This window comes from Culex pipiens, chromosome 1 (assembly GCF_016801865.2).
Source record: "Culex pipiens pallens isolate TS chromosome 1, TS_CPP_V2, whole genome shotgun sequence".
NCBI lineage: Eukaryota > Metazoa > Arthropoda > Insecta > Diptera > Culicidae > Culex > Culex pipiens.
Genome location: NC_068937.1, coordinates 94054899 through 94077339, shown reverse-complemented (window position 1 = coordinate 94077339; position 22441 = coordinate 94054899). Strand labels below are relative to the sequence as shown.

Sequence of the window (22441 nt, the reverse complement as noted above, 5' to 3'; positions counted from 1 at the left end):
TTTCAGCATTTATTTTGAAAAGTGCTGCTATGCAATTCTGTTATTTTTGGTACAGAAAAGTAGGCTATTTCGTCGTTCAAGAATGACTGGAAAAGTAAGTAGTTTCACGACAGAATTGCGAAAAATAAATTTCTTCACGGTTCAAACCATGTAACAAGACATTTAAATTTCGTTGTTGAAAATGTATTCAACAAAATTTGTCATTTGGTTCAATTCAAAATTTACTATTTCCGTAAATACGAAATTTTCATAAAAACTTTAAAAATTGTAGCTAGTTATACAGCTGCTGAGCAAATGACAAGCAAAAAACATTAACCAAAAACCAAAAAAAAAAAGTTCAATATTCAAACGACAAAAATCAAGGCTAAAATTTGAAAAGGTTTTGTCTGATAAAAATAATCTAAAATTAGCGCAATAAAACACACACACTCTCACTGTAAAATGAGCAACTAAGATAAAATTGCGACTCCATTCTCAGCTCTATCTGTCTGCTTGTCAGGTGTAACACAATGCACTTTATAGATATTCATAAGCCCTCCTTCTGATACGATACATCATTTCCGGTGTGCGAGGTTCTATATAATACTCGTGTGAGCCGCGTGCCAATTTGCAGCTCATCATCACTGAATGAATTTTCTAGGAGAAGCCACGTGGTTGCCACATTTGGTCCTTTTTTCAACCATGCGTGCGTTATTCGTTCAACATTTCAATAAAATAATCGAAGAGGGAAAGACAATCATCACACTTTTGGAGAAAAAAAAACAACGTCAGTTCAAATTTGCTGGCAACACTGGCCCTCACTTTCGCGTGCGCGTGCTCACTCACGAAACGCTCGGCGTGCGCGAAAGGCAGCGTTGGAAGCGTTGTAGATATATCGTGTGAGATCATTACTGCTGGCTGTAGAGAGTTGACCGCGCCAAGTCGCCGTCCGAAGTCGCGCAAAGCCGGACGCTTAAGCTCGTTTGCTCTCCATTTCGGGACTGGAAAGTTCTTTTTCGCGTGTGAACCTAATTATTTTGATTAAATTGGACAATGACACTGAGGAATAGTGACCGGGTTGAGTTAGGCACAACCGATAGTGATAAGGTGACACGACACCGTTGAAGAGACTCTGCTGATAAGACTTCGAGGGTTAGTTGTTTAACGTGATAAAACACAACAAAGTTCAATCGAGTTCCATGTTGTCACCATGAACAAATAGTGGAATTCTACAAAGTCGTTTAATTTTAAGTGTCTACACCAGCAGTATTACACAAGTTTGGTCTCGAAATGGCCTCGCCGGACAACGATATGGTCTTTGACCGTATCATGGAGATGGTCGGCGATGACGGCCCCTTTCAGAAGCGTTACAACCTGATCTACAACGTCCTAGCCGTGCTGGTTTTCGGCATGACCGTCGTGAACATCCTTCTCGTGCTAACCGTGCCCGACCACAACTGTAACGTTCCCGGCCGGGAACTTCACAACGTTACATCCGTAGATCGCTGGAGGACCCTAACGCTCCCTCGCGAACTCAACAGTCGTGGCGAGTCCGGCTTCAGCTCCTGCCGGATGTACAACCTGTCCAAGTACCCCGAGGGGACAACCCCAGATCAGTGGTTCTTTTACCCCAACGAAACGACAAGCTGCCTCTACGGCTATGAGTACGATCGGGAGTACTTTGACCGGACGCCGGTCACCGAGCAGGACTGGGTCTGTGAGAAGGAGCTTCACCCGACGAACGTGTTTGCGTTCATTCGGTTTGGCGAAGTCAGCGGGACGTTCGTGCTGGGACAGCTGGGCGATAGGTAGGTTGTGGTGTGGGGGTGATGAGTGGAATGAATATCTAACCGGTGGTGTAGGTCTCCGCAATTACAACAGGTGATGACGGGTCATTCATTGATTGGAAATTACGGTTGGGAAGTACGGTGTTAGTAGAACTTATGAATATTCAAATTAGATTAGCTTCCGATTACGATTACGAGAGGGATTGAATTATTAATACGAAAACGAAGTTGACTTTATAGCTGTCGGCCACCTTTGCTAGTACCAACCACTAGTGTCTTCCTTTTTTATCTACAAGGACTTCGCCGCCCTGGGCTCCTAAGTGTATGAAAGTATGGCACGGAGCGACGGCGCCGAATACCCATATTTACACAAAGAATTTTAGAGCGCCCGCCGCGGGATTCAAACTGGCGACCTCTGGATTGTGAACCCAGTGCGCGGTCCGATTGATCCACACGGGCGGGACGATTATTAATACACTCTCGATTTTTTTTTGCGAAACAGATGTTCTGTATGTGCTAAGAGGCGGTTTTCAGACCTTATTTGCTATCCAACTTTGATTGTATTTACCAGTGATGAGTAACAGGTTAATCGTGGATGGAAATCAAATTGGCTTAATTTTTTATTCTAATTTAAGCCAAATGTTACCAATTTTCCTTCATTAATACATTCGCGTTATTTTTTTGTTTTATAAGCCACTAGTTATTTGTCTAGTATACCTGGTTTTTCCAGCGTATGAATTAACACTTAATAGTTTTATTTTCATTTTTGTGAAGATAAAATTGGCTGAAAAAATTAATCTATTCCAAGATAGTAAAATGGTAAAACAAAACAACAAAACAACAAAACAACAAAACAACAAAACAACAAAACAACAAAACAACAAAACAACAAAACAACAAAACAACAAAACAACAAAACAACAAAACAACAAAACAACAAAACAACAAAACAACAAAACAACAAAACAACAAAACAACAAAACAACAAAACAACAAAACAACAAAACAACAAAACAACAAAACAACAAAACAACAAAACTGTAAGGTCCGGAACATTCCCGTTTTTCACAATCACTCACTCAATCACGCACGCATCCGTCTTCTGCCGCTGCTCGTTGCATTCTCCCCGCACAAAGGGAGAGCCGCCCAACAAGTTGGGCCGCGCAGCTTCTTTGTTCCTCGTTTTGTGTCGTCCTTCGTATGCTTGACAATGTGGGGAAACTTGTGTTAATTAGAAACATCAAATTGTGCGCTAGCCGTGTTAGGACCCTACATCCAACCTTGCTTTTAAAAACAAAAATATTTTAATCGCCCTTCAGTCGCGTTTGTCTATTTTGCAGAGATATGTGCAAAAACAATAACATCAGATTATCGCTTAATACATCAAATAAATTTCATCAGAAACTTACTACTCTTTAACCTTCCCTTGGTATTAAAAAAAAATCATCCTAATCCGAAATCCTATCATCCGACATATCAAACTTCATGAAATTGAAAGATATGTCAATCTACGGTCATGCCAATGTTCGCTGACCCATCCTGGCCATTTTGGAACCGGTTACCGGTGGCCCCTTTGGGGACACTCCCGGAATATGAGAGAAATCCTATCATCCGACATATCAAACTTCATGAAATTGAAAGATATGTCAATTTACGGTCATGCCATTGTTCGCTGACCCTTTCTGGCCAATCTGGAACCGGTTACTGGTGGCCCCTTGGGGACACTTCCGGAATATGAGAGAACCCCTATCATCCGACATATCAAACTTAATGAAATTGAAAGATATGTCAATCTACGGTCATGCCAATGTTCGCTGACCCATCCTGGCCAATCTGGAACCGGTTACCGGTGGCCCCTTGGGGACACTCCCGGAATATGAAAGTATCCCTACCATCCGACATATCAAACTTCATGAAATTGAAAGATTTGTCAATCTACGGTCATGCCATTATTTGCTGACCCATCCTGGCCAATTTGGAACCGGTTACTGGTGGCCCCTTGGGGACACTTCCGGAATATGAGAGAAACCCTATCATCTGACTTATCAAACTTCATGAAATTGAAAGATATGTCAATTTACGGTCATGCCGTTGTTCGCTGACCCATCCTGGCAAATTTGGAACCGGTTACCGGTAGCCCCTTTGGGACACTCCCGGAATATGAGAGAAATCCTATCATCCGACATATCAAACTTCATGAAATTGAAATTTATGTCAATCTACAGTCATGAAAATGTTTGCTGACCCACCCTGGCCAATTTGAAACCGGTTACCGGTGGCCCCTTGGGGACACTTCCGAAATATGAGAGAAACCTTATCATCCGACATATCAAACTTCATGAAATTGAAAGATATGTCAATCTATGGTCATGCCGTTGTTCGCTGATCCATTCTGGCAATTTTGGAACTGGTTCCTGGTGGCCCCTTGGGGACATTACAAGAATATGAGAGAAACCCTATCATTCGACGCATCAAACTTCATGAAATTGAAAGATATGTCAACCAACGGTCAGCGAACATCATCATGTCCGTAGATTGACGTAGTTTTCAATTTCATGAAGTTTGATATGTCGGGTGGTAGGGATACATTCATATATCGGGAGTGTCCCCAAGGGGCCACCGGTAACCGGTTCCAGATTGGCCAGGATGGGTTAGCGAACATTGGCATGACCGTAGATTGACATATCTTTCAATTTCATGAAGTTTGATATGTCGGATGATAGGGTTTCTCTCATATTCCGGAAGTGTCCCCAAGGGGCCACCGGTAACCGGTTCCAGATTGGCCAGAAAGGGTCAGCGAACAATGGCATGACCGTAAATTGACATATCTTTCAATTTCATGAAGTTTGATATGTCGGATGATAGGGTTTCTCTCATATTCCGGGAGTGTCCCCAAGGGGCCACCGGTAACAAGTTCCAGATTGGCCAGGATGGGTCAGCGAACATTTTCATGACCGTAGATTGACATATCTTTCAATTTCATGAAGTTTGATATGTCGGATGATAGGGTTTCTCTCATATTCCGGGAGTGTCCCCAAGGGGCCACCGGTAACCGGTTCCAAATTGGCCACAATGGGTCAGCGAACATTGGCATGACCGTAGATTGACATATCTTTCAATTTCATGAAGTTTGATATGTCGGATGATAGGATTTCTCTCATATTCCGGAAGTGGTCTCAAGGGGCCACCGGTAACCGGTTCCAGATTGGCCAGGATGGGTCAGCGAACATTGGCATGACCGTAGATTGACATATCTTTCAATTTCATGAAGTTTGATATGTCGGATGATAGGGTTTCTCTCATATTCCGGAAGTGGTCCCAAGGGGCCACCAGTAACCGGTTCCAAATTGGCCAGGATGGGTCAGCGAACATTGGCATGACCGTAGATTGACATATCTTTCAATTTCATGAAGTTTGATATGTCGGATGATAGGGTTTCTCTCATATTCCGGGAGTGTCCCCAAGGGGCCACCGGTAACCGGTTCCAAATTGGCCACAATGGGTCAGCGAACATTGGCAGGAACGTAGATTGACATATCTTTCAATTTCATGAAGTTTGATATGTCGGATGATAGGGTTTCTCTCATATTCCGGAAGTGTCCCCAAGGGGCCACCGGTAACCGGTTCCAAATTGGCCAGGATGGGTCAGCGAACATTGGCATGACCGTAGATTGACATATCTTTCAATTTCATGAAGTTTGATATGTCGGATGATAGGGTTTCTCTCATATTCCGGGAGTGTCCCCAAGGGGCCACCGGTAACCGGTTCCAAATTGGCCACAATGGGTCAGCGAACATTGGCATGACCGTAGATTGACATATCTTTCAATTTCATGAAGTTTGATATGTCGGATGATAGGGTTTCTCTCATATTCCGGAAGTGTCCCCAAGGGGCCACCGGTAACCGGTTCCAGATTGGCCAGAAAGGGTCAGCGAACAATGGCATGACCGTAAATTGACATATCTTTCAATTTCATGAAGTTTGATATGTCGGATGATAGGGTTTCTCTCATATTCCGGAAGTGGTCCCAAGGGGCCACCAGTAACCGGTTCCAAATTGGCCAGGATGGGTCAGCGAACATTGGCATGACCGTAGATTGACATATCTTTCAATTTCATGAAGTTTGATATGTCGGATGATAGGGTTTCTCTCATATTCCGGGAGTGTCCCCAAGGGCCCACCTGTAACCGGTTCCAGATTGGCCAGGATGGCTCAGCGATTAACGGCATTACCAAAGATGGACATATCTTTCAATTTCATGAAGTTTGATATGCGACATGATGGGTTTTCAACAAAAGAATCAAATTGGCCGTTCATCGGGTACCCGGGAACCGGTTCCAGGTTACCCGGAAGTGGCCACTAACACTCCAGAGTGGTTCTGGCTATCGTGTATTGTGTTTTTAGTAAGTTTTATGGATCAATTTCAACTATCAAGAGAGTATTGGTATCACATATACGTGAAAAACAGTAAAATATGAACTTTTCGGATGTTCCGGATTTCCAGAACCGGTAGGTCACCTGGCCCTGATATTAATATTTGTGGTCAAAGTACAGGTATATACCTGTCGAATGCAACCCGGAGCATCCTGATTGGTTTAAATTTGCCGGAGATACAGGTCGTCAAAGTTGGGGTCTCAAAAAGGCCTTTTTTCGGTTGTAGCCGATTCCCGGTGGCCACAGTGACCAAATCCGGTATTCCGGGTCGGTTTCGAAAAGGGGACGTTCTAAGCTTTCATTTGTGACCAAAAGAACCGGAATCGGTCAAAAACTGGATTTTTGACGATTTTTTAAAGTTTGGGGTCGAAAAGGACCCCAATACCTTTAAAGTAACTTTTGTTATGGACGCTCCCCTAGGGGTCGTCCAAGGTTTATTTGTTTTGTGAAATGTGTATTTATACTATAAATTTAATGTCAGAAAATTTAAAGGCTCTAGCATGTATATAACAAAAGTTATGGCAAATTTAATTTTCAAAAAGGCCGAAAAGGACCCCAATACCGTAGGAAGGTTAAACATGCTTACTGGCTGTGGTAATATCACATGCTCATTAAGAAACGGTATACGATTCTTCACGAAGCACAATAAATTATATTTTCTTGCAACACAATCTATTTACGCTGACGGCATTTTCTAAACTTTATAAACTGATCATTTTCATCAACTACATATTCTTAAATGTGATAACACTATCCACTTTCAAACCCTTTGACTAATTTTTACATGTTTTTTTTTTCAAGGTAAATTAAACATTATGAAATCAGGTACCTGATGGAAACCTGCTGATTCAAACAATGTACTTCCTTTTCATTGAAGAACATTATTTTTGAAGAAAGAAACTTCACCTAATTATGGCAGCAAACGAGCCACTCTAGCTGAACAGTCTTAAAGGAATATATAATGTTTTGGTATACTAAGTCAACTCATCATTTGAAAACATGATAATAATTACATGTAACTCTCGCCAGTAACAGATTGTTAATCACATGTTGGTTTGCATCGACTTTTGTAGATAATACGACTCTCAGGATTAATTATCATTCTGCTGCAATTGTATCCAGCACTCAATTGTTGGCATGTCCGATCAACATGCTTCATTTCATATCTAAATCAGGCTAATATCCACTTTTGGAAAAATCGAGAATTTATTTTCTCCAGGTGGTAGAAGATGTTCCAACGCATCTTCTGAAACTTGAACTTCTCTAAAATATTGTAAATACTAATAACCAACCGGCGAAGATTCGGTGACGAACACAACAAAGCGTTTTTTTTTACGGAATACTTGATTTGGCATAATACCTGAATCCTCAACTATGGGCAGAATAAGTTACGTGGTTCCAGAAGTCTGAAATACACAAATCATGCTCGGAATCAAAGTATGCTTTATAGTCACAGCCAACCAACAGTTCAGAACAAACCACCGCACTTTTCTTAGTAGCTAGACTGACGCTCCCTACAATCGCAGAATGTTAAAATTATCTAGCCAGGCATAATACTAACCTCCACGACTTACACATATTTTTTTCACGCTAACAGCGAAACAAACTTCTATCACTTGAGTAACTTTTGGTGCCATACAAAAACTCAACAAAACATTCAATTGTATATACTTAAGAAATTAAAATAAGAAAATATCCAAGCATGTACCAAAACAGCTCAGTACAAAAAACACTAAAGCAAAACCTCCTACTCGGTTTATGTCTACATTCAAAACAGTTGGTATAGTTCGAAAATTGTTTTACAAATTCTCTCTTTCAACCATATAAATCGGTCCCCGAAACTTCTAATTTTTTCTGACTTAAAGTCTTCGCATTTCTTTCATTATAATCAACAAAAAACTATAATGGCAACGGAAATTGCGCAAAACATTGAAATCATTACGCTGCTTTTCCGTTTTTTTTATAGTAAGCAAAAACTAGATTTGATCTACCTAGAGACCCAAGTAGCAATGCGCAACATGCTAAAAATGACTAAGTTTTTTTTAAGTTGCATCTAGGGATCAGAAATCAAAACTGCAACAATCTTGTACAATATGTAACAATTATGTTTCAACAACGTTTCCTCGTTGGAGCATCTTTTTTGGAGACGGAATTCACGCTCTTCAAGTTATCGCTTTTGCAATGTTTCGGCAACATAATAATAACAATATTTTTGAACATCGGGGTGACAACCGCTCGTCGTGTGTTTTTGATTTTATTTCTGTTTTTACGTGTCCTGCGGAATATTTCCCTCAGCACCATAAAGCTCGGTTCATAAGCCAACGGTACAGAACTGAACTGAATCGGATGGACCAAGAAAAATGGCACGGACTGAAGCCGCTGAAAAATCCCAGTTACAATCGAACGGAACGGATCACTTATTCTCCGCTGGAGAAAGTCTAGAAGATAACCGAGCGGCTGATGTTCAGGAAAAGCCTGTTAAACAGGAAACTCGAAGACCACAATGAGTAGATCCAGATTGTCCGACCTGAGTCAGAGGTAAACCATCGGTCCCGAATCCATGCAGGAGCTGTTGAACGCCCGGAAGAAACGGAGCTGCTGTGCGACGGCAGCATAAAAATATGCGAGCCAGTTCCAGCCGGGAAAATTTTCTGAAGTTGGTCGATTTTTAGAATCACGATTATTTATGTTTTATTTGTAAATTGGAGGAACAATATTGTTGAAATTAATTGAAGATTTGGAATAAACAACTTGAAAAGATCACAAATTTTGTATTTCTTTGTCGGATTCTGAAGACCTTGTGATTGATGCTAACGATTGATTTTGTTTGACAGCTCCAGCAAATCACTGGGGCTGGAATATTGCGGTGGCAACAAAAATACAACGTTCAAATAACGTCATCAGATATTAATGTTGCTGTTTTGTTACAACAACATTGCATACAATTCAAGAAGCTTAAAGTGTTGGAAACTTATCTGAAACGTTTTTGCAACATTTTTAAAGCACAACTACTTTGCTGTTTCATTTGCTTGAATGAAAATTAACAGGGACGTAATAAGGGGGATTGATTTGGAACACATGTTATTATTAAATACATTAAATATGTTTCTGCTGCTGGTTTACTGCTTTTTTGACAAATTTTTATAATTTTTGATGTATTTGAGTTTTATGTTGTTTAATTAATTAAACATGTTTTTTTTTGCTGGAAATTCAAACTATCATTAGAAACTTATAAAATAAAACCGAGTGCATTTCTAATACCCTGGGTGCTGAAAAAACAGAATACGTAACGTGATTTTCGAAAGCTCCCCACTGGTTCCCACTAATACAACAGCTGTAAATATAAACAAAGTAGAAGTCTATGTTCAAGCTCAAGCGTGACATATTTTTTGCTGCTGAAGTGAATTGTTTTGAAACATTTTGGATCTGTTGATGTTAATGTTTTCTATGAAAAATTAAGTGCATCCCACTTTTTTCTTCGTATACTAAACAATGGGCGGCCAATAGAGGCCTTTTTTGTTTTCCTCGTGATGAAAAATCAAAATAAATTATAGATCGATCACAATACTTGCCACTTCTTGGAAGCATTTTGCGAACAGTAAATTGGTTCCGCTTTGACAGTTCTAAATTGAGGCCGCTTTGCGAACCACTTTTCTGCACCCAGCTAATACCTTTGAAAAACCAAAAAAATGCCAGCAAATTGCAATTGTAGTAATGCGATGCAAAGACTAGAAAGTGTATAAAAGATATACAAAATAGTATATAATACTACAAAATTTCGACGGTTTTGTTCGAACGCGAATCAGTTTAATACGGAGTGTCGGATCGAGGTGCTCTTTGTTACGTTGGGTTCGTATAAGTCCAAGGAAGGATTGTATGGGAAAAGATGCGAAAAATCTAATTTGATCACAGGAGACGGAATAAGCATACAAGCTAAAAACGCCAAGACGCGAAAAAAAATACAAGACGAAGTTTGTCGGGTTTAGCTTGTAGTACATAAGGAAATACTTTGCACCCTTGAACAAAGAAGTAGTGCAATTGAATTTCCTACAAGAATCTCATAAAGTTTGATGATTAGGGTGCCAAAATCCTGAAGCAATGTATTTCCCCATACATTTTTTGCGAATTTTACCATACAAAAATCTAAACAGCAAAACCTAAACATCATCCGATTGGGCAAAATTAGCCCAGACGCCCAGAAAATTGACATAGGGCTTTAGGACCCCATTACCACAAATTTCAAAAAAATCATTCATCTGTAATCAACGTAACTTTATACTTCATTTAAAATATTTGATTGCAAGCATTCGTCGTTATCAAACCTTTTCTTTATTTTTATATTTTCAAATATTAAAAAAAATATATTGGTAGACTTTGAAATTGTACCTCCTGCAGAGAATAAATAAATACAATACACCCAAACTCCGATGATTTTACACCAATTATTGTCAGACACTTTTCAGTTTGACACCCTCTTTACACGGAGCTCACACACATTTTAAAATGATTGGTTTGATAGTAAAGTGTGTGTCCCGTGTAAAAATATCAGTTTGTCATTTTTTAGTTTTACTTTGTCAAACCAATTAAGACCTAAAAAGTATCAAACGAAAAAGTGATCAACCACCGGAGGTTAAGTGTAATAGTGTTACACAATCGTTTATCGCATTCTTCTCATAAAAACTATTTATAATACATATTTGAATCAACCATTGATTCCTGATGAAAACTTAATTTGACAAGAAAAATAAAAATTACAGTTACAATGTTCTAAAGGTTCCTGAATACAAAGCGCCATCATTTCTGATAGTATTGAATCAATTGGGTCCTAAAATGAAGCTTAGATTGCTGATATTATTGTTTACAGCGATGAAGCTTATTTTTCTGAGTACAATGACCCTTTGTACGACCACAAAGAGTTTACAATGGATTTTTAAATCAATTTTGAAAAATTAACCTCGCGGTCCTTCTTGACAGAAAAGCTCCTACTTGACAGCTTGTTCCAAGGGGACCATAGTTGATCCATCGATAAAATGTTGTCTTGTCGAATTTTTTTTGCATTAAAATGAAAAAAAAAGTGATCAGAAATGGTTTTTAATCGTGTTTTTTACTGTTGTACATAAAATTGACATACGGCTTTAGTACCCAATTGCTATTTCTGCTTAAAAATTGTATTTCTGCAAAATTTCTGCCAACATCGGACTAAACATTATGTCTTATGAAATAATAGTAAGGTTTTTTCCCCAAAAATCAACTTTAGTTATATTAGAATCCAAATCAAATTAAATTGTTCGCTCTTTAGCATTGCCTTGTATTGACATGAAAATTTATGGTAGACTGTAAATTTTCAACTCCTGTTAAGAACAAAACTAATTGTGATTTGTGTAACAAGTTAGAATTTACTCTTGATTAAAAATAATAAAAATCTAATAAAAATCTAGTTTGCATAAAAACAACAATTTTCTTACAGCAAATTTTATTACAGGTTCCTGGATACAGCCCTGTGCGTACAAAGCGCCATGATGGTAGATAGCAGAAACAAACTTTAATGGTCAATTTTCAGCTATTTAAACCCATTTTGAAGTTTTTTTTTGCCACAGAACTGACATTCTACGTAGCTTGGATTAAAACTGATATAATTTTCAGATATATTTGCAAACTTTTTTAATTTTGATACTAAAATGGCTCTAGAAAAGATACCAAATTTTAAAAAGATTGAGGGCGCATGAAAAAATCATGAGTAGAATGCAATTTTACTCGGTAAACTTGAAATGGCCAAAGACATACCCCTTCTATACATTTAAGAAAACCAATTTTGTTTGTTGTCGACGAAAAATGTGACAGGTTTATTTTTCCAGACTTATCCATTTTTGTTTTGTAGCGAAACCAAAGCAGAAACATATTTATTGAGAAATTAATTAGAAGTTTGTTGCGCTTGAAATCATTTCGGGTGCACGTTTGATTTCAATCAACCAAAAATTTCACCATATATAATGGTGACATATTTGCAACATATTTGTTACATTGTTGCAACACCATCAATTTCTCCTACAAAAATTAGCATCGCATAGGAAACATTGCCGCAACACGTTTACAACTATCTTGCTATTGTTGCCAATCGCGTTATTGTCGTGCGCTTTTTTTGTCACCAGAAGTGTTGCGAATATGTTGCCTGAGCGATTTTGGTTTGCTTTGGATTAGTTGCAAATAAGGCTTGGCAACAATAATTGCTGCTTGGGGATAGTTCCTAACTTAAAATGAATTCCCTCTGACTTTATTGTACATGTATATTGTAATTAGAATAACATTTGAGCAGAACCTAACTATTTAAGACTTAAACAATTTTATATCTAATGTCAGTTCTGACCAGTGTTTTTTTTCACAGTGTCAAATACTTCTCTCAACATTACTTCAGCTCGTTTATACCAAAGGGACATACCTTCCTTATCTGTCTTATGCTACATGACTTTTTAATACGACTTAATCTTCGCTAATATTCACACCTTTTAATCTCTTTTCATGGAAATACAATTGTTTGTCGTCTGCCAACGGCATAGCTATTTTTCCAAATATACTCAAAAAAAAAAAACAAACAGCTTTTTGGATATAAAGACTCTAGTAATCGAACGGTTCACAAACATCAATCTGGTGGAGCTACTACAAAATCATAGCACTCACGCATCACCTTTTCATTAAAACTTCAGAACTGTACCAGTAAATTCAGATATCGGATATTGGAAGACTCAACTTTGTTTTTTTTTTACTTCATGTATTGGCATTTTTATCATTTTCAACTTTGTTTTATTTCTTGCACATTGTCCAAATTGTAATTGCATTCAAATATTCCCCTTTTCTTTCTTTTCTCACGTTTTGGTTAATGTATCCACTTTTGTTAAAAATCATCCTCAGTTACATTTGTACGGTATCTATAATTATTTTCTTTACGAAACAAAGTTAACGTTATGCTGTCGGTCATTTTTGCTTGTACCAACCACTAGTCCTTCCTGTCCGGCACGGTGACATCAGGAGTGTGAATCTTGTGCGCGTTATGATTGATCCACACAAGCAGAACTTAACAATTAAAACAAGTTGCCAAAAATTATCTGATATAAAATAATACCTAGTTTGATCCTTCAAGTTCGCAAACTGGAAGTTTATTTCCTCCTTCATCCTTCAAGCTGAAAGACCTTCCAATTCTCAAACTGGAAGGTTTCTATTCCATCAGCCCCCTGGCTTGAAGTCCTCCCAGTTCCCAAACTGGAAGTTCACTTCATCTCTCAGCCCCCAGGCTGGCATCCTTCCAGTTCCCAAACTGGAGGTCCTCATCCCCCAGCCCCCAGGCTGGCACCCTTCCAGTTCCCAAACTGGAAGTTCTCTTTTCCCTCAGCCCCCAGGCTGGTCCTCATCCCCCAGCCCCCAGGCTGGCACTCCTTCCAGTTCCCAAACTGGAAGTTCGCTTTTACCTCAGCCCCCAGGCTGGCACTCCTTCCAGTTCCCAAACTGGAAGTCCCTCCAGTTCCCAAACTGGAGGACCTCTTTTCTACTTAGCCCTCAGCCTTTCGCTCATAAAAAACACCTTCGCAAATCAATACATTAGCTCACATCCTAAAAACTCCACAGTTTCACTATTTCCACGATTATGCTGCATATCACATAGTCAATCTCCCAATGCCCATTTTATTAAAAACACTGCTCAGATTTCACAAGGCTAAACTCAAGTTCATTCATCCCATTTCAAATTCAATAATATTCTTTTTGATTTTACTTAAATCGGTTACTAATGAGATTACACAAAATCAAACAATTAATTAGCAATTCCATCTCTAACTTAGATTAACACAACATACTTTCTTGTATAACAAAACAAATAACTTATGTTTACGTTTTAAACCCAATAAAGACCGCATAAAAGTTCTAGTCTCAATGAATGTTGTGCCAAATAGACAGATTTTCTTTTATTTATTTATTCATTTCTTTATTTATTTACCGATTTTTTTTTATTTATTTGTGTTTTTTTTTACGGGGAAACAATATAAGCCACCCCCGCAGCCTAGTTTATTGTGCAATGTGAAAACCTCATTATCTTGCTAATACTTATAAGCTGGTAAAACAACTAACATTAATCACTTCAAAAAAATGGACGCCAAAAATCACGATCAATCCTGCAAAACAACCACGCGGGCCCCGCTGCCTGCACATGATTGATGCAGCAAAAGCAATTAACAATTATTACTGGACAAAATCCTTTTTTTTTTATTTGCACTCATTAATAATAAAATGCGCTTACCTTGTGATTATTATATATTTTTTTTAGTTTTCCTCTGTGCATAAATGGTTTCTTTCGCCTTTTTTTTTACTCCTCGTCGCCATTTGTAAGGTCCGGAACATTCCCGTTTTTCACAATCACTCACTCAATCACGCACGCATCCGTCTTCTGCCGCTGCTCGTTGCATTCTCCCCGCACAAAGGGAGAGCCGCCCAACAAGTGGGGGGATGGCAACCCTATTCCGACCTAAGCAAACTGACAACAGTCGACATTAGCACGGTTGTCAAATGAGAGCCCACAACAAAAGCACTAACTGTCAAATGCAGGGTGGCCACCAGATTTCTATTTTCAATTTCCCGGTTTTTTCCCGGTTTTCTCCCGAGACCAGAAGGAATTTTCCGGAATGTTTTTAAACCAAATTATAATGTTTTTTAGGCTAACGTTAGTATCAACATACTTTTTGAACGCATACATTTGGTTCAACGTTTTAGTTCCTTAAGAAAGCTTTCAAATATCTTGAGTACAAAGTAAGTATGTTGTAAACGAAGCCGTTTTTAGCTGTTTCCAATCCAAACCTCTAATTGGGTCCTTAAATGAAGCTTAGATTGCTGATATTATTGTTTACAGCGATAAATCTTATTTTTCTGAGTACTATGACCCTTTGTACGACCACAAAGAGTTTAAAATGGATTTTTAAATCAATTTTGAAAAATTAACCTCGCGGTCCTTCTTGACAGAAAAGCTCCTACTTGACAGCTCGTTCCAAGGGGAGCATAGTTGATCCATCGAAAAAAATTTTGTCCTGTCATTTTTTTTTTGCATTAAAATGAAAAAAAGTGATCAGAAATGGTTTTTGATCGTGTTTTTTACCGTTGTAGATAAAAATTGACATAGGGCTTTAGTACCCAATTTCCCTAATGATTGAGATTTTTCATCATCCTGCTCTACAGATTTCGTTTTTTTATTTTTTTAAATAACATAAATTGTTACTAGAAAGCAGGAAATGGCATTTACAATTTATTAATTTTGTAGAATAGATTTGTAAAAATACATTGTTATCAACATTTATGTAAATGCTAGTAAATTTTCTTTGAAAAAGGTTTTGTGAATTCAAGAAGAACGATTCTTCCAAGAATTATCAATTTCTATGATTTAATTTTTTTTGGCTAAAATTATGTAAGTACTTTCTTTTTAACCAAAAAAGTCTTTTGGAAGCAGTGCAGGAAAAGTGTCATACAAATGTAAAAAAAAAAATCGGTACCTTGAAACTTTTTTTTTTCGATTTAGTATCTTCGGTAAGTTTGTATGTATTGATGGGATAAATTTTCGAAAATAATTTTATTTAAAAAAAACTTTCTAAAAAAACCCAAAACACAAAATGGTAAAAATCGTAAAAATGTCCGTGCGGCAATTTTTTCAAAAACACATAAGGCTGGTACAAATTTTATTTAATGTTTTTGTCGTCCCCCCTTTCAAAGTTGCCCCGAAAAATCAGGTGGCAAAAAAAATTATTTTTTTTGAAAAACACCAAAATTTAAATTGAAATTTAAGTGCAATCAAGTGAAAACTGAATTTGAAATGCATTCCCTTGCGTTTAGAATCATTTTTTAGCATATTTGGGTTGAATCTTTTGAATTTTTGAAAATTTTCGATCTTTAGTATCGCAGAAAGTTTATATTCGTTGAAATTTTTGTTATCGTCGAATTTTACATTTTTGAAGACTAAAGATTGCAGTAAAATGTATATTAAATCACTTTTTGCATTCAACTGTAGAGACTATGGCTTGTTCTTTAAACATATTTTTTTTTGTTTTTGAATGCGACTGACAAATGTCCGCCATTACGGGGTTTGTCTTCCGGACCCCCTGAGACCGCTCGTGGTACCCCCAGGGGTACATGTATCCCAGGTTGAGAACCGCTGCTGTAGAGCAAACAATTTGCTTTATTTAAAAAAAAAACAAATTCGCCGAGTAAAAATATCATAGGATACAACAGAAAAACAACATCCATAGCCAAAAAGCATGAGTCTATTACACAAATGCAAACATAGTTTTCGCGAATTCTCCATTTAGAATAACAGGAATAATATTCTTATTGAGAAAAGAACATATTGAATATATTCAAGAGGCTTTTGCCAAACTTTAACTAAACATAATTTTTTTTCCCGGTTTGTCAGTCGAATTCCCGAGTTTTTCCCGGTTTTCTCCCGGTGGATAAAAATCCCGGGTTTTTCCCGGTTTTCCCGGTTTTTTCCCGAGGTGGCCACCCTGGTCAAATGGTAGCCCATAACAAATCATTGTTTGGGTTTTTGATTTTCAAATTTCCCGCAATTCAAACGATAAATATCTGAAAAAAAAACACGTGAATTGTGTTGCTGATGATAAATTCTATCATATCCTTGGAGATTCCATCCCAATATTGGCTGAAAATTCATATCGAAAAAAGTGATTTTTCTGTTTACCTTTTTTTGCTTTTTTTCTTTGGGTCGATCAAACAGTGCACCCGTACACTAAGAATCGGCATTACACATTTTTCAGTTTGGTTTTACACATTTGCATGGTACTTTTGAGTTTAACCAGGATAACACACTTCGTGTTACCAAAGTAATATGTATAATACTGATTCTTAGTGTTTGTTATCTGAACTTCCAAGATGGTGGCTTCTTCGCTACCCCCTGGGCCGCGCAGCTTCTTTGTTCCTCGTTTTGTGTCGTCCTTCGTATGCTTGACAATGTGGGGAAACTTGTGTTAATTAGAAACATCAAATTGTGCGCTAGCCGTGTTAGGACCCTACAAAAACAACAAAACAACAAAACAACAAAACAACAAAACAACCTGGGATGGAATAATCTTTTTTGCAATTCCGTCGTGAAACTACTTAGTTTTTATGTCATTCTCTAACGTCCAAGCAGCCTACTTTTCTCTATCACAAATAACAGAATCGAATAGAACCACTTTTCAAAACAAATGCTGAAAAGTTCTATTTTTCAGCACTGGAATGGATGCTGAAAAGTAGAACTTTTCAGGACTTGTTTTGAAAAGTAATACTTTTTTGAATTAAACGATGGATTGAAGTTCTTGAAGAAAATCAGTCAGTTGAAGATTTTTGGTGAATCTCATTGTTTACACACGTTGCCCATCTACAAAAATTGACAGGTCATTTTTCGACGCGTGAAGTTACCAGGGATCTGACACGCATGCAGTTTCCTGAAGTCCCCGCCAGAGGCGCTGTCATTATTGTTTACGTGTGGTTTTTGAAAAGGTCATATGAAATAAATTTATAAATGTTGCTCCCAAATTATTTTTTTTGTAGGTTTTTACTAAACGAAACGAAGTTGACTTTAGAGCTGTCGGCCACTATTGCTAGTACCAACCACTAGTGTCTTCCTTTTTTTTTAACTACAAGGACTTCGCCGCCCTGGGCTCCTAAGTGTTTGAGTACGGCACGGAGCGACGGCGCCGGATACCCATATTTACACAAAGAATTTTAGTGCGCGGTCCGATTGATCCACACGGGCGGGACAGCCAAGTTTTTACTATCTTTTGCATATATTTGCGAGATAATTACAATTATTACGTACATTTTTCCACATTTTACAATTATTAGATCAATAAAAAAAAGTCCTACTTGACGATTCAAGTAATACAATACAACACACAACTTAGCTAAAAAACTGAATAGCTTCAGTTTCCTTAAAATAAAATGAAATTATTTTTATTTTTCCTGACCGTTGGTTTAAAATGAATTGCGCTTTTAGTAAACTTACTAAATTTAAGTCGAAAATGATTTAAACTAGCTGTCACTGAACACCACAGTGCTGGTATGCCAACATTATGTGCTTGAAGGAATTAAATGCTGTTCCCCTAGTTGTCCCCTGAGATTAAATGTAAAAAAGAAAACAAAACTAAAAATGTATTTTTATTTTTTAAGCTCATGCCTTATGCGCATACGACATTTCCAAAAGCAACGCGGCAATAACTTGGTTCGATTTTGACTTCACTCGCTTTATAGGGTATTTGTCCCTATTTTAGGCCTAGTACGTATTTTAGGTCTACCAAACTTAATTCAACGAAATTGAGCTTTTCACCAAATCTGGCAGGGATCTGCCACTTGAGAATGATACATGCTGTCATTATCTTCATTTTGGTGGGCAAGGATCATTCACTTTTTCCTCCTAAATTAGAAATAAAGCAAAAAATATATCACATTTTCTTGGCAAATCGCTAGGTGCCCATTAGGTCCAAAATATTCACCACTTTTGCTTACCGCTTGTTGACACTCAGCGTCACGGTTTTCATCGCTCAGCACATGAATGAGAGCCGTCCCCCGAATCTCCAACCACCGGCAATGTGTTTTTATTGGTTGGTTGCACAATCCCATTGCAAAAACAATCACTTAACTGCCACCAAATCAATAAAATAACTGATTAAAGTTGCATCGTCCATGTCGGAGAGAAATGGATATATTTTCGGTACATTTGAAAATTCTACAAACTGTGGCAGTGTGTGTGCGCTTCTCGAATTTTACAGTCTTTCTTGCATATTACGAGCTCGTTGTTTGGCTACGCAACAATTGTTTAATTATGTTTAAAACTCGTAAAGAATGATATAAATCATTTCCAAGCTAATTATGCACGTAATGCAAGTGAAATCAATCATTTTAATGTTTATTTGTGGCTTAAAACATCACAATGATTTAACATATTTGTCGACCGAATTTGTGCGGCTGTACTGTACGAGCTGGGGCTGAACCGTACGTCAAAAAAGTTCGCCACGTGCTTCGAGATTTCAACCAATCAGAAGGTAGGCCGAAAATATGCACAAAGAAGGTCGTATGCTAGGAGCAATATCCCCAAAATAGGGGCAAAAAGTGTTTTAGTTTTTCGTGCTTTTACAGCGATATAAGGTATTTTTATCAAAATGTTGATAATGTACGAGCTTAAGCATTAAAAATCCAACTTATTCATGTATAACAAACTAGGCTGCCAATAGCAGTCTTTGAGAATTCATGAAACTAGAAGTGCGCTCTGCTTAGTAGGCCCAAAATAGGGACAAATACCCTATGTGGATGACAGTCGTGACGTAGCCGTGGAAGTTACACCTGCAAGTGTAGTAGTTAAGGCTCTGAAAGGCATCATTCCCGATCGGCCATTTGGCGGCCAGAAAACATTCAAATCTTGATTCAGAAAGATAGCGGCATTTTACATATAGTGATTATTTTTTCATTTCAATTTACTATTTCTGGACCCTGAATTCAGAACCATCATTGACAGTCATTGCCCTAAAAGTGAAAGACACCATCTACGACCTTAAATAGATGTTCCGCCGAATAATCAAGATGATGATTTTTTTAGATTCCTTTCACCGATCTTTCGTGCGCGAGAGAGGAGTTCCTTGGCTTGATTTATTTTTCTTTTGATGAGCGTCAAAAGATTTTCTTTTGATAATGATTCTTCCATCGCTAAAAAACAACAAAACACCAACAACTCAGTTTCTAATCTAATCTAATCTAACCCTGGCGCAGCCAGTCTTTCGAGGGCATCCTGGAAAATGCCTTAGGTTGATTATCGCATAGCATCCTCTTGTCATTATTAACATTGGCAGTGCCCCAATTCATTAAATGCTTTGAAACATCATAAACGTTAAAGCGGCCAGGCCAACTGCGTAAAGTTAACCGCAAAGATGATTCGTTGAAGTGGATTGAGTTTGAGCACGAATAGGGGGATGGCGTCGCTATTTTTAGACCACGTTTTCCACTTTTTCTCATCGAAACCGACTACTTTATCGACTTCATTTTGCTGGGCGAGATAGGACGCCGTCTATTTTTAGACGATGACTCAGCACTTTTCCACTCTTGCACTTAAAAAAACCAGATGGCAGCACGATGTAACGCCACGTCCCTATGTGCAAACAACAACACATTTTTGAATCTACAGGGGAGGAAGAAACATGGGGATCCCCCGCTCACGTTCCTGTTTGACAAAACACCAAAAACTCTGAAGGGCCCCGTGGCACGGTGGTTAGCGGCTTCGGCTGCCGATCCCTAAGTTGCTAAGGGGCGCGGGTTCGATTCCCGCCTTATCCTTCTGGAGCTTTTCGTTCAATGTTTGTCCCGTTTAATATTAGTATTCAGTCTTCAAAGATGGTGTGAATGTCTTCACTCAACTCAGTTTGGACTAAAATGGGGTAGCAGAATTTGATGTTAAAAGTCAGAAAAAAATACGAAAAAATATTGTTTAATCCAGTTTTGATTATCCGTAGTTCCTAAGAAACTCTGGATAATCGAACTTCGGATAATCGAGTGTGGACTGTACTAATATTAAGTTTCTTTCTTCTTCTTCCCAATCAAGGATCGGCCGCCTTCCGGTGTACCTCATCAGCCTGGCCATGGGCGCCCTGGGTCGAGCCCTGGCCGTATTCACCGCCCCGCACTACGGCCTGTTCACGCTGCTGGCGTTCGTCGGCAGTTTCGCGTCCAACACGGGCTTCCAGTCGCCGCTGATCGTCGCGATGGAGATCTCCAAGGATGAAAACAGGGCGTCGCTCTCGATGTGGCAACTCGGCGGTTGGACGGTCGGAATCTGCGTAGCTCCGATGATTTTGTGGTGGTGCCGGGATTGGGTGTGGCTATTGTTGGGCACTTCTTTGCCTTTGTTGGTGTTTTACTGCTTGCCTCAGTACAATATTGAGTCTCCGAGGTGGTTGGCCGGCCAGGGTCGGTATCCAGAGTGTATTCGGATGTTAAGAAAGATTGCCAAGGTGAATGGGAAGAGGTTTGATATGACGGTTGAAGAACTGCAGGAGAAGGCCCCGCGGAAGGAGTTTGAGAAGATGTACGGCATTGTGTCGCTGTTCAGCGGGAGTCACATGGCCAAGCTGACGAGTTTGCTGCTTGTTGCATGGATCTGCAACACGATTCCGACGTTCACGCTGCTGCTGTTGTCGACGCAGATGGGTGGGAATCCGTTTATGAACTTCTTCTGGCAGGGAGCGATCGAATTGCCGGCCTATCTGTGTGGACAAGTTCTCTGCGACCGCATCGGTCGCCGCTGGACCAACAGTGTCGCGTTCCTGTGCAACGCCCTGTCCTGCATTCCGGTCATCTTCATCATTCACCACCCGGGAACGGAACTATACGCCTCGATCTTCGCCGTCGTGATCAAGTTCTTCGTGTGCGTCACCTACTTTGCCCTGTACCTCCAATCCTTCGAAGTCTACCCGACCCTACTCCGCCAAACCGGAACATCGTTCGGGATCATAGTGGCGAACATTTTCGGTGCCCTTGGACCGTACATCGTGTTCTTGGGGACGAGCTTCGACATCCGGCTGCCGTTTGTAGTGCTGATGTTGATCGGGCTGTTGGGCTTTGTGACGTCGATTTTCCTGCCGGAAACCCTATACCAAAAGCTGCCGGACACGATGGACGAAGGTCGGCGGTTCGGGAAGAACCAGCGCTTCTGGACCATGCCGAGGAGACCGACAGCAGAGCGGGCTCAGAGTCCGGGAGAGGTGGAGAAGCTGAACCATTCCTGAATCTCTTGCGGGTTTTAGTTGGGGTTTTTGAGGAAGTCGCCGACCTAGTGATGCAAATAGAATTATTCTAGTAAATGACAAATATGTATGTACAAAAGTATAATTTAAATAATAAACTAACATGAACTTAACGAAATAAAAGTTGATAAGAGATCGCTTCGAATGCAAATAAAAAGAAGGAAACGTCCGTAAAAAGGCCAAAAATAAAAGCACAATTTCCTCAACTGCACATATAATTTGAATTTAAATTCGTTCATTTGACCGAGTTCCCGGGCACGGAAATGGCGACCACATGACCCAACCGTCATTTTGCACTTGGTTAGTGGGCCGCATCGTTTTTATTTGGACGTGGAGCTTCTTTTTTTTTGTGGCCGCAAAAAAGGGACACGAGTCAACGATGGCATTTCCCGGAAAGACCCTGAGCACCGTGAAAAACCGGCTGATGT

General features: G+C 39.1%; 1 protein-coding gene across 1 annotated transcript; it reads left to right on the top strand.

The window, feature by feature from the left end:
* The first annotated feature begins 842 nt into the window (after nt 1-842).
* Nucleotides 843-22148, top strand: LOC120426739 (solute carrier family 22 member 5). Its single transcript, XM_039591516.2, has 2 exons — nt 843-1787; nt 20813-22148. The coding sequence occupies exons 1-2, from the start codon at nt 1270-1272 to the stop codon at nt 21993-21995; spliced, it is 1701 nt and encodes a 566-aa protein (XP_039447450.1). The 5' UTR covers nt 843-1269; the 3' UTR covers nt 21996-22148.
* The last annotated feature ends 293 nt before the right edge of the window (nt 22149-22441 follow it).

Coding starts and splice junctions, on each gene's coding strand:
- LOC120426739 (XM_039591516.2), top strand. CDS start 1,270: ATGGCCTCGCCGGACAACGATATGGTCTTTGACCGTATCATGGAGATG. Junction 1,788..20,812: donor CTGGGACAGCTGGGCGATAG/GTAGGTTGTGGT, acceptor TTCCCAATCAAG/GATCGGCCGCCTTCCGGTGT.